General features: G+C 42.3%; 1 protein-coding gene across 2 annotated transcripts in view; it reads right to left on the reverse strand.

Moving 5' to 3' along the window:
• GOLM1 (golgi membrane protein 1) overlaps positions 1 to 14030 on the reverse strand; it is a 106374-nt gene that overhangs the window by 18490 nt on the left and 73854 nt on the right. For both annotated transcript variants that reach the window (XM_068237171.1, XM_068237163.1), the window contains exon 6: positions 2975 to 3092. In XM_068237171.1, coding sequence (XP_068093272.1) covers positions 2975 to 3092 — 118 coding nt within the window. The remainder of the gene's footprint in view (positions 1 to 2974; positions 3093 to 14030) is intronic.

Below are 14030 nucleotides of genomic sequence, written 5' to 3' on the forward strand. Positions count from 1 at the left end.
ATGACTTAATTGTGTAGACACTAAGGGCCACTTATTCTCCACCTTTTCAGGATCTCTTGATCTTTCACGTTTTCACCTCGCTACGTTTGTTTTCTTATTGTTCCCGTCCTCCCTCTTTATTTTCCCTTCTCAATTTCATCCCTTTGCCCATGGTGCCTGTATTGATTGAGCCGTGCTGCACCCTTTTTTGGTCTCGAGATGGAGCTCTCCACCTATGGCGACCTTTTTTACGCATGCGCCATGCATAATAATCTGCACCTCCCACCACCAATGCCTCTTCTCACTTGGTATGTGCACCATCAATTGCAGCTTTGTTGTAATTTTTTGCACTTTTTTTTTTTTAAAACCTGAAGAAATAAATTGAACATTTGCAGCAGTACTATAAATATGGAACTTTAAACATTACCATAACAAGTAAAACTTCCAGAATCTTGACCGTTAAGTGACATAATTCGGGTTATAAATAGTAATGGCATGAGAGGAAATCCTCATTCTGCAAGGCTATTGTTAAAACTTGAAGTAATGTTAACTTGGCTTCAGTTACATGACTGTGCAGCAGTATGATCCAAACAATCAACAGGATAGTGAAAAAGCCCTAATTGTGTGGCAAGATGATTGTTGACTACACCTCCTGGCATTTACATATGAAAGTGAACACATGTTTTGGATACTTCTAAAGTTGAATAGCCCTTTTTAAACCCTTAAACTGGTGAACTAAATTTTAAAAATAAGCTACATGCCTGCGCCAGCCACTGTGGAATACTTGTCTATGCCTTTCCGAATGACCCCCTCACCACGCAAATCTAAAGGCGCTCCCTCATCCAAGGTACTGCCTAACCTATGCTTCTGGACATCCACGATGTAGATATGAACATTTGGAAAGCACAAAGAAGTTTGTCTGTAATGAACAAGTTTTGCCAAAAAACATCACAGCATTGGCTGTCTAAGGGTTAAGATAAATAAAAGGTTTAAAAATGCAAAGAATTTGTTGATGCCCCTGGATCAGGTCCCTGATGTAGCTTTGGCACAGCTAGTGGGACTGAAGTGCCCCCCCTCCCCCCCCCCCCATGCTCTGCTACATTTTTTAACACTTGGTGAGCTCCACTATTTCCTCTCGCTGGTATTCCTATATTGTGGGCTTGTCGGGCAATCTGGCCCCCTACTCAATACACCATGGTGGTCTCTTTTCCTATACCTAACTTTAGGTTGTGGCTTTCCTTAAGGAGGTGTTCATAACTGGTTGGACATCCTATGCGTCATCTTATGCACTTTACATATGGTTGCGTTTTTTTTTTTACTTTTTGTTGAAGGTCATTGTGACCATTTTTGTTTTCACATTTATTGTACTATGCATTATGCACTTTGTTCAGATTGCTGCTTGTTAATGATATGAGTCATTTATAATACCCTCTGTTTTAATATTCTATTTTGGGGAACCAGCTATATTAATTAAAATTTTTCATACTACGTGCCTTTTTGGTCCAGTGCCAAACCATATATTTGCATGTGTGCTACATGTATATGGATATACAGGTCTTCAACTGAACTTTGTTGGTGTGACCTTACTACTTATTTCTTGGACCAAATTGACAGAAGAGTTGACTTGTTAGCATTTGTGGAGCTCAGATTACATTTACATTGGGATCCATGAGCGTCAGCAGATCAACAGGCCATAGTGTTGCACTGCATCAAGCCGTACAATGGTGTGGTTTGATTCAATAAATGCTGAAATCTATAAAAAAAAAAAAAATTATATGCCTGGTGTGTGGAAGGATTCAATCTCTATGATCAGATTTGATCTGAGAGGGATCTATCTGATGGTTGAATCTGGTGGTCATCTACAAGTGTCTGACCACCTCTATACTGTGCCGAGCAATAGAAAACCAATAGGGCAATAGTGCAATGGATTTTCACTCAGATTTCAGCAGCAATCTGATGCAATGCTTCAATCTGGTAATTCTTTTTTTAATAGGGAAAATACATGGTTTGTTTCAACTGAGCCACAACCTGGGTGTACCTAAGGGTGCATACACGCATCCAATTGTAATTAACCAATGAATAGCCAATTTTACCACTTCCATGTAGTATAAGAGCCTACCTACACAATCTGTTTACAGTACTCAAAATCTGTTGACCCTCATACTACATGGAGGTGGTAAAATTGGTCAGTGATTGGTCAAATTAAAATTGGATGTGTTTACGGTGCACTACACCATGCACACATCCAATTACTACAGCCCCAGTGTGTGTACAGCAGCCCCCACCCTCTCAGCTAGCAATTTACTCACCACTTGCCTCACCCACCACGTGACATCACTCCCACACTGCTCCACCTTTCACACAGAAACTGAACACATCGGTAAGATAAAGACGGGTCTGAATCAGCCTGGCCAGGTCGCTCAAGGGATTGATACCTTGCATGGGTGTACGAAGCTTTGTACACACACACACACACACACACACACTAGAAGCTTCTTGCCTGAGGTGGCCAGTCAGGGAACTATGTACCAATAATCCAGCAGCCCTGATGTGTCACCGATAGATCTAGAGCACATGTGTCGAACTCCAGGCCTGGAGGGCCAGATCCATGCCAGTTTTTAGGATGGACTGAGAAAGAAAGGAATGTGTTCTACCTGATGGACCACACCTTTCCTGATTCAGACCCATCAATTCATTTGAGCTGTATCAAAAATATGTGAGGATCTCGGCCCTCGTAGGACCAGTTTGACAGTTTGATCTAGAGCATCAGATTGTCTTGGGTGAGTCCACTGTACACCTTCCTGCCCCTCCCATCCAGTCATGTGCCAACGCCATCGTCCCTTCGCCTCCTCCATAGCAACAGAGTATGTCATTGTCAAGCCTAACTTTATGGAAAGTTTACACACAGGATTGAAAGGCAGTATTGACTGTGGCACAAGGGCCCTGCATATACTTCTATTACAAGCTTTCACCAAATACTGACCAGATTTCCTACCTTGATTAAGCTTTTATCCACATATTGCTTTACAGGTTCACTTTCTTTCAAACCAGCTTTCCGAAGCCTCTCTTCACACTGCTCCTTTGCGTCTTTCACCTTGTTGGTGCATTGTGCTCTAACAACACAAACAAGAATTTATCATAACCAGTTTAACAAGCATGGCTGGGAGAATATACAAGGTATTAATGACTGAAGCAACTCTACTCAAATTTCAGAATGTATAGAACAGAAACGCCTGTAAAATCAGGAAAAATAAGTGCTTGTGGTATGAGCAGTTCACACACATATACCTTCAATGGATAGTAGCTTTAAAGGCTAAAAAAGGCTCTTAAAAGTTTTTTGTTTTTTTCTTTTGCATGATCTATTCACTTATTTACAATGGGTATATTACGTTAGGCGAGTTAAGCAACATATGTGCAAAGAGGAGCAAATTAACCAACACCTCTTCAATACTGGCATCAAAGAGGAAAGAGCAGGCTAGTATGCTAATTATTTTCAAAGAGGCGGAGTCAACAGTAGTATCACCACAGCTATCTGCTGGAAAGCAAATATTTATGTACATTTTGCATTGAAATAATGCAGTACATATGCCAATATCAGTGTAGTCTAAAGTTTGCAAAATAGAAGCATTACCAGAGCTGTCTGTACTGAAAACTAGTGCAACACTGAATAGCTTTCCGACAAAAAAAAAAAAAAAAAAAAAAAAAAAAAGGGTACATACCTGGGAGCAAAAGTCATTTTTAACTTCTCACAAAAATCATTTAGCTAAACTGATGCAAGTTTATAGCAAATGTTATCAAGTATGGAATTTACTTTGAGGCTGTTTTATACAGGAGGCGAGCGTTGCGGTGGGCACCCAACTCGCATTGCAATGTCAAAAGGGAGATTTATATGACCTTGCGGCAGAGTGCGCCGACAGCGTCATATGCATAGTGCTGCCACCCCTCCCATACCCTTCGCCCTGTGACTTACTCGCTGCTGGACAGGAATTACGTCACTGGGATTACCACCAACAAATTTTACATTTCTGCATCGCGAATTGACTTCAATGCATGACGTTGTGCAAGTCGCATGGTAACACTTGACTTTGCTGCGGGTCAGCTGTGAAGCATTTAGTGCATTGGGCTCCATACACTTTCTTTGCTGTTATGTTTCCCTGAGTGCAGAAAGGGTAACGCAATGCAAAAAATAAAAAATAAATAAAGTATATACACTTGTAAAAAAGGGGCCTAAATGAACAGTCATGCTGCTTGAACAAATTGCAGAAAAAAAATAAAGACAAGATATCAGTTTGCCCTTTCTGTGCATTTCTATAATTGAGCCCCTAAATGTATATATTAAATACAGCTGGCATGACTGCTTGAATTGGGTTTCCTGTAATCCACTGAGCAACAACTCTTGGGCCCATATGCAATTAGCTTTTCGCCTGAGTTTTCTCCTTGGTGATATTTTTACATTTTGCCATGAAGTGCCTTTTAAACCACCAGCTAGCAAGAAAACACGCAAAATAAAGTTGATAGTACTTTTTCACCAACTTTTGGGTACTTTTTTAATTGTAAAATGCTGAATATTATTTTTTATAGAACATGAAAATCATCTCCTAGGAGATAACTCAGGTGATAAAGTGAATTGCATATGGGCCTTAAGGCTCATACACACATCAGACCATAGTGTTTGGAAAATGAAAGATCACAGACCAATCAAGAAAATGAAAGATCACAGACCAATTTTACCCCTTTCCATGTAGTATGAGAGCCATACCTACACAGTCTATTCTATGGAGCGGAACTCTCCATCAGACAGAAATCTTTGGAAGATTCTGTAGACATGCAAAAGATCCGTTCCTGCAAAAGATCCGTTCCTGCAAAAGATCCGTTCCTGCAAAAGGCATTCATAGTCTATGATATCTGCAGATCCTCATACACACCTTGTTTAAAGAGAACCCGAGGTGTGTTTAAAGAATGTTATCTGCATACAGAGGCTGGATCTGCCTATACAGCCCAGCCTCTGTTGCTATCCCAAACCCCCCTAAGGTCCCCCTGCACTCTGCAATCCCTCATAAATCACAGCCTCGCTGTGAGGCTGTGTTTACATCTGTAGTGTCAGTCTCAGCTGCTCCCCCGCCTCCTGCATAGCTCCGGTCCCTGCCCCCGTCACTTCCCTCCAATCAGCAGGGAGGGAAGGGATGTAGGCGGGGACCGGAGTTCTGCAGGAGGCGGGGAGAGCAGCAGACTGACACTATAGAGATAAACACAGCCAGCTCTGACAAGTTGTTTGTCAGCAGCGTGGCTGTGATTTATGAGGGATTGCAGAGTGCAGGGGGACCTTAGGGGGGTTTGGGATAGCAACAGAGGCTGGGCTGTATAGGCAGATTCAGCCTCTGTATGCAGATATTCTTCAAACCCACCTCGGGTTCTCTTTAACAGACTTCATCTGCATATCTTGAAAAGAAAAAACAGGGGAGCGATGGGGGCTATACACCCCAACACATATTGCAACAAAATAAGTCACCTGATTGGTAAACAACTAACACTATATTTCAAGAAAAGTGCCAACACAGGTAATGGATATCTGGCAAAGATTGAATCCACACATATATGGTACAAATAAATGTAAATACAACTTTATTAGACAATCCGATTAAAAAACAGATTAAAAATTATAAAATCTCCCGATTAAAACCAAGAGTAGTTGGTATTCCAGCTTAGTAAGAATAATTATATATAATGTAAGTCCAATATGCATTTGAGAAGCATACACGGAAAGACAGTACTCCTATGTAAAAAGAAGGAGAAGTAAAAAGGCGCTACTCTGTCTCCCTATCCTCCCAATCAGCTGCTTAATGCTCAAGGTGTGGGTATCCCTTTAATCCCCACCAAACATAAAAATAGACAAAAAACAGAGAATAGCGCTCGTATCCAAGTTTGTAATTGATAGTTTATTTATCTATACATAAAAAATATCTAGCCTTTGGAGTTAAAACCATATAAGCATAAAGGGTTTCATATAAAAGATCACTTCAAAAGTTCTCCACTATATCCCCTCCTGCATATATGTCTTCTAAAAAAAAAAAATAATAATAATAATAATAATAATAATAAGTGGAACAATATAACTTCATTCATGCCATACACACTGTCATGCATACCATGGAGCCACCTGAATCTCTAATAAAAATTCCCCATAAAAAATTCTCCAGTAAAATCCGTGTAGATAAGTGTATTGGCTCAATCCGCCTATGCGTTTATAGCAGTCCCCTCCGTTATCTCAGAGTGTCTATCCACCTGCCGCAAAGGACGCTTTCAATCACTTGTGCGTTCAGTCAATTACGCGTCTTGCAGCTTTTCTAATTTTCACATGCGGGCTCCGGCCGGTAGCCTCGCAAGCAGGACTCCTCTCTCTTTCCGTATCGCCGCTCCCCCGGTATGGCGTCTGTTTGCAAGCTCCTTACAGCTCCGTGCGCTCCGGCTGCACAGCTTTTCGGGTGATTGGCCAGTTGGGAGTGACGTCACTTCCCTTTCCGGGCTCCTGCGTTCCAACCAGCGTTCCAATGCGATTTCCTGCTTTCAGAACTCCCATATGCGACCATGCACCTTGTACTGTACGTGCTTTTGTTGCAGAATGTAGGAACACTGCGTGGATGCTCCTAGAGCCCTTCACATCGACATGTTTCGATAGTATACGACTATCTTCATCAGGATGAGGGATACCCACTGGCCACCACTTCCTGCTTTTTATAGACATCCAATCTATCAAATCCCCACCTTCCCTTAAAGGGGAACTCCATTCATTACTCATAGTTGCCCTAAATTCTCTAAGTCTCAATTTTTCACCCTCCATAGATTATTTTTACATTTTCTAAGCGTTTTTAGGCCTTTATTGGGCATTTTTTGAGCGTTTTTAGGCATTTATTGGGCATTTTTCAAACATTTTCTGGACATTTTCTGATCATTTTTCAGTCATTTTTTGAAAACATCCTCCTAAAAGCTCCCCCTCTCCCTCCATAGAGACCCAGGTGATCCATGCACTCAGGTGGCTCCCATTCATCTCATTGCAAAAAACCAAACATCTCCCATTCTTCATTTAAGCCATTAGGTACCATAGTGTTTAGATAAAAAATCCATTGGCTTTCTTTTCTTGACATTTTTGCTATGTAGTTTCCCCCTCTGGGGTCTCTCCGGATTATTTCCAATCCAAAAAATACCACATTATTCAATTTGCTTCCATGGTGCTGTCTAAAATGTTTGGAGAGGGGATGCCCCTCCCAACCCTTCAAAATATTATTAAAATGTTCCCCTATACGCTTATGCATTTCCCTCTTTGTACGTCCTATATACCTTTTGCCACACGGGCATATAAGGCAATATATAACCCCCCTGGTGTCACATGTTATTAATTCATCAATACTGTATATTTCCTTCCCCTCCTTTACTTGTAAAATTTTGGCATATCCCTTAGTTCTATGACAGTTCTGACACCTCCCACATCTTACAAACCCCTCCCCCTGAATCCTTTGTAGGTCCCCTCCATTTTGATTAGCCGTAGCTATTTTCAGGCCTATATTGCTTGCTTTTCTAAACACAAAAGAAGGATACTCTGGCAATATTTCCCTCAAAATTTTATCGCCTTTCAGAATCCCCCAGTGCTTTCTAATAATCCCCTTTACACATCCTATTTGTGAGTTGTATTTCAAATTCAATCTCATTGAAAAATCTGCAGTATCCTGCTTTTGTTTTTTTTCTAACAATGTTTTCCTCTCCATTATCCCCACCTCCCATTTCACTTGTTCCAGAGCATCCTTCTCATATCCCTTCTCCATAAATTGTCCCGACATATCGGCTTCTTTTTTATATTGCTCCTCCTCTGTACAATTCCGTTTAAGTCTCATGAATTGACCTTTGGGAATGTTCTCCAACCATGCCGGTAAATGGCAGCTGTTAGCCAAGATGTATCCATTCACATCTGTGGCTTTCCTATAGGTTCTAGTTTTCAGTTCCGCTCCCTCTATATAAATAGATACATCTAGAAAATTAACTTCCCTCTCACTTATCTCTGCTGTAAACTTCAGTCCCCAATCATTATTGTTTATTTTATCCACAAACTTCCCCAAAGCATCTGTCGAGCCCCTCCAGACGAGCAGGACGTCATCCTGATGAAGATAGTCGTATACTATCGAAACATGTCGATGTGAAGGGCTCTAGGAGCATCCACGCAGTGTTCCTACATTCTGCAACAAAAGCACGTACAGTACAAGGTGCATGGTTGCATATGGGAGTTCTGAAAGCAGGAAATCGCATTGGAACGCTGGTTGGAACGCAGGAGCCCGGAAAGGGAAGTGACGTCACTACCAACTGGCCAATCACCCGGAAAGCTGTGCAGCCGGAGCGCACGGAGCTGTAAGGAGCTTGCAAACGGACGCCATACCGGGGGAGCGGCGATACGGAAAGAGAGAGGAGTCCTGCTTGCGAGGCTACCGGCCGGAGCCCGCATGTGAAAATTAGAAAAGCTGCAAGACGCGTAAGTGACTGAACGCACAAGTGATTGAAAGCGTCCTTTGCGGCAGGTGGATAGACACTCTGAGATAACGGAGGGGACTGCTATAAACGCATAGGCGGATTGGGCCAATACACTTATCTACACGGATTTTACTGGAGAATTTTTTATGGGGAATTTTTATTAGAGATTCAGGTGGCTCCATGGTATGCATGACAGTGTGTATGGCATGAATGAAGTTATATTGTTCCACTTATTATTATTATTTTTTTAGAAGACATATGCAGGAGGGGATATAGTGGAGAACTTTTGAAGTGATCTTGTATATGAAACCCTTTATGCTTATATGGTTTTAACTCCAAAGGCTAGATATTTTTTATGTATAGATAAATAAACTATCAATTACAAACTTGGATATGAGCGCTATTCTCTGTTTTTTGACAGTACTCATATGTGCATATAAGTGCATATAAGCACTTATATGCACATATGAGTACTGTCTTTCCGTGTATGCTTCTCAAATGCATATTGGACTTACATTATATATAATTATTCTTACTAAGCTGGAATACCAACTACTCTTGGTTTTAATCGGGAGATTTTATAATTTTAATCTGTTTTTTTAATCGGATTGTCTAATAAAGTTGTATTTACATTTATTTGTACCATATATGTGTGGATTCAATCTTTGCCAGATATCCATTACCTGTGTTGGCATTCATCTGCATATCTGACAATCTGCATATCTGAAAATCCATCCTGGTGGATCTGATCTGCAGATGAATGTCTGTTAACCTTCTGCCGCCCGCGTCACGCCAGTAGGCGTGGCCGCGGCGGCAGCCCCAGGACCGCCTAACGCCAATTGGCATAAAGTCCTGGGGCTCTGTTTTGCATGAGATCGCGCGCATGGTGCGCGCGCATCATGCACGGAGGGCGGAGCTCCGCCCCGCCTTCAGTCTCCGAGCGGCTATTGCCGCTCGGGAGACTGTTAGACGGCGTTCACGCCGTCTATTTACTAGGTGCAGCGCTGCGATGAGCAGCAGCGCTGCACTGGGGACAGGCGTGTGACACGGCTGTCCCCATGGGGGACAAAAGAGCGATCGGCTCTCATAGGCAGAAGCCTATGACAGCCGATCGCCATAATTGGCTGGCTGTGGGGAGGGAGGGAAGAAATTTAAAGAAACAGGGGTTTTTTAAAGAAAAACAAACAATAATATTTATTTAAAAAAAAAATAAACATGGGGGGAGCGATCAGACCCCACCAAGCTCTGTTGGTGGAGAGAAAAGGGGGGGGGGGGGAAATCACTTCTGTGCTGAGTTGTGCGGCCCTGCAGCTTGGCCTTAAAGCTGCAGTGGCCAATTTTGCTAAAAATGGCCTGGTCACTAGGGGGGTTTAGCCCTGCAGTCCTCAAGTGGTTAAACAAGGTGTGTATCAGGATCTGCAGATCTCATAGACTATGAATGCATTTTGCAGTAACCGATCTTTTGCAGGAACAGATCTTCTGCAGATACTGATCTGTTGAATGTGTACAGCATCTTGCAAAGATTTCTATCTGATGGGGAGTTCAGCTCAACAGAATAGACTGTGAAGGTATGGCTTTCATACTACATGGAAGGTGGTAAAACTGGTCTGTGATCTTTCATTTTCCAAAGACTATAGTCTGATGTGTGTATGCACCTTTAAAGAGAAACTCCAACCTAGAATTAAACTTTATCCCAATCAGTAGCTGATACCCCCTTTTACACGAGAAATATAATGATTTTCACAAACAGACCATCAGGGGGCGCTGTATGACTGATTTTGTGCTGAAACCCCTCCCACAAGAAGCTCTGGGACCGCGGTACTCTGGGCAAACTGCCACAATGTAACAATGTTCACAGACAGGAAATGGCTGTTTACAGCTGTCTGCAACAGCCAAAACAGCTAGGAGCAGCTACATAACCTGCCCACAGTAAAAATGTCACCATGTAATAAATGTCAGAATGTAAAATCGGGGAGAGGAAAGATTTTACAATGAGCAAACACTGACAAAATCATTTATACATAATTATGGTAAAAAAAAAAAAAATGAAGCACTTTTTTTACTACATTATTTTCACTGGAGTTCCTCTTTAAGCTCCTAACTATTACCACAGTGAAGTGGTGCTCAGCCGGTTCGGTCCTATGGCGAGTGGATGGGGGTGGGTTAAACAGCTGATGCCCCACTGTTAGCTGTAATGAGAATTAAAAAAACTGGTAGACCGTGTTGTATCTAGCTCAGGGGTGACTTCCTTGGAATTTGGCCGAATACACTTCTTCCTGAATTTGACTGGCCCAATTTCAAACTGCATACAACTTACATTACATTTGCATGCAAATCAGAACTATTTGCAGCTCACTGACGCCTCTAATTCTGGGAAATCAGGTTGCGACTAACTGTACAGCTAGAGAAATTTGTGTAGTTGCTAAAGTATATCTTTGGCCAAATGGCTAAGCTCAAACCATAGCCAATAAAATAGCCAGCACAAACTGCAATTTTTAATATCCTAAACATTTTGAGGTTAAGCAAAGGTAGAGAAATCTTTGAAATGGTCTACATTTCTGTCAGAAAAACAAAAGAAAAACTAGCTGATTAACGGACAGTTATATGCTTGAAGTAGATGGGGAAATCTGGCAGTCATGAAGCCACCCAGATCACCCTTATGCTGGGTACACACTGAGATTTTCTGGTCGATTTACTGTCAGATCGATTATTTCCAACATGTTAGATTTGCTTTTCGATCGTTTTCCGAGCATTTTCCAATCGATTTCCTATTAAAGTGCACGGAAATCGATCGGAAAACGATCGAAAAGCAAAATCGAACATGTTGGAAATAATCGATCTGACAGTAAATCGACCAGAAAATCTCATAGTGTGTACCCAGCATTAAAGGGGACCTGAACTCAGAACTTCCTCTCTGCTCTTAAAGATACACAACAGCATAATAAATCTTGAGGCTGGTTTCACACTAGAAACCAGTGTTAGCAATGCGGTGCATCGCGCCTGATGCATTGACCATCAAAAACAGGCCTTCAGGAAACACCACGCTATTGTGCGGTTTTCCCTGTCTGCCCACTAGCCAAGCAGGAAGTGACGCACGCTTGCTGTCACTTCCTACATCAGGTATGTGGAAGTGCATTGTTACAATACAAGACAAATAACATTTATATCGCGCTTTTCTCCTGGCGGATTGAAAGCGCCAGAGCAGCAGCCACTAGGGCGCGCTCTAGAGGCAGTAGCAGTGTTAGGGAGACTTGCCTAAGGTCTCCTACTGAATAGGTGCTGGCTTACTGAACAGGCAGAGCCGAGATTCGAACCCTGGTCTCCCGTGTCAGAGGCAGAGCCCTTAACCATTACACCATCCAGCCACTCTTCTGCTTGCCGAATCAGTGTGTTTTTTTTTTTTGCAAATCAACGAGTCGCAATAGACTAATGTGATTTCCGTGCCAACGCAGATAGCGAGGTAACGTAGATGCAGCGAAAATGTTACTTCTGCCACGTCGTAACGTTACAGTATGAAAGTCTCCATAGACTCATTGCACAGCAGTGGGGTGCAGTAAAAATACCGCACTGCCTCAGTCTGAAAGGGCCCAGAAAGTAAAAAAAAAAAAAAAAATTAAAAAAAAAAAATTGTTGTAGCGGATACAAATCCTGCAATAAATCTGCAGTGTGTCCACTTCCTGCTTTCATGGACGCAAGGATAGGGTTAACATCCTGTGTTCACAAATTAACAGCTCTGCAGTGGTAGAAGAGATTCCTGAGCTGATAGCTGAAGAGATCAAATTACACTGCGATTAGTCATAGATGAGGGGGAATTAGACAGGGCAAACTCTCTAAATACATACAGGGTGCATTCCTCTAGGTTTTCATTCTGTCCAGTGCAATAGTTCAGGTCCACTAAACAGTGTGCAAAGGACCGAATGTATCTTATCAATGGCTGCCAGCATCCAGGGCTGTATTTAGCGTTTGGGCTCCCCTAGGCACCCCAAACCTATGGCGCTGCCCCCTGGACGGTGTAGGCGGGGCAGCGCGTCGAGCGCACCGCGGCAAAAATGGGCGTGGCCACAGAATGCAGTGGGCGTGTACATAACATACAGTGGGTGTGACCGATTAAAATTTCCTAGTAAGAGTGCAGCCCAAAGTCGGTGGGGGCCATGTTTTCTCCCCGGGTATGAGTAAAGTGACCCTAAAAAAGCATGAAATGTTCCCGAAAAAAAAAAAAAAAAAAACACACATTAGCCAGTTTTCTCTCGCACAAAATAGTGGTAGGTATTAGAATGTGAGCTCCCCTGAGAAAAGTCAATAACATGACTATGTTCTCTGCAAAGTGCTGCAGAAGATGCCAGTGCTATATAAATACATAATAATATGGTAGGACATTAGACTATGGCAGGATTAGATTGTAAGCTCCTCAGAGGATAGTCAGTGACATGACTACGTACTCTGAAGTACTACTGAAGATGGCAGTACAATATAGTACAGTAGTATGGCAGCATGGTGGCGTAGTGGTTAGCGCTCTTGCATTGCAGCACTGGGTTCCCGGTTCGAATCCCAGCCAGGTCAACATCTGCAAGGAGTTTGTATGTTCTCCCCGTGTCTATGTGGGTTTACTCCAGGCACTCTGGTTTCCTCCCACATCCCAATACCATACAATACAGATAAGTTAATTGGCTTTCCCCTAAAAATTGGATACATACATACATACATACATACCTATGGTAGGGATTAGATTGTGAGCCCCTCTGTGGGACAGTTAGTGACAAGACAATACATATTCTGTACAGCGTTGTGTAATATGTTGGCGCTATATAAAGGATTAGTATCAGTATAAAGTAGCCAGGTCTATAAGTGTCCCCAATATAGACATACTATAGGTGTCTCCAGTATAGATAGCCAAGTCTATAGGTATCCCCAGTTTAGGTGGTAGTCAGGGGCGTAACTAGAAATCACTGGGCCCCCTTGCGAAAATATGGATGGGGCTCCCCATAGGTGCCAAATAATCGTAATGGGGCAGAGTTTCACTATAAAATAATTGTAATGGGGCAGCATTTCACCATAAAATAATCGTAATGCAGCAATGTTTCACCATAAAATAATCGCAATGTGGGCAACATTTCACCAGAAAATAAATGCAATGAGTGCTATATTTCACCAGATAACAATCATACAGTGGGCAGCATTTCACCAGAGAATAATCGCAATGAGTGCAGCATTTCACCAGAGAATAATCGCAATGAGTGCAACATTTCACCAGAGAATAATCGCAATATGTGCAACATTTTACCAGATAATAATCGTACAGTGGACAGCATTTCACCAGAAAATAATCGCAATGTGGGCAGCATTTCAGCAGAAAAATCGCACACAGGGCTGCATAACACCACAATATAGGTGTCCACAGTTTAGGAAGTTGGTATACAGGTGTCCCCCAGTTTAGGAAGTAGGTATGTAGGTGTCCCCCAGTTTAGGAAGTAGATATAATAAGTGTCCCCCAGTTTAGGTAGCCTGGAAGGTGGAGCAGGCACAGAGTAGCAGGGAAG

The sequence above is a fragment of the Hyperolius riggenbachi genome, chromosome 1 (assembly GCF_040937935.1).
Source record: "Hyperolius riggenbachi isolate aHypRig1 chromosome 1, aHypRig1.pri, whole genome shotgun sequence".
Taxonomy (NCBI): Eukaryota; Metazoa; Chordata; class Amphibia; order Anura; family Hyperoliidae; genus Hyperolius; species Hyperolius riggenbachi.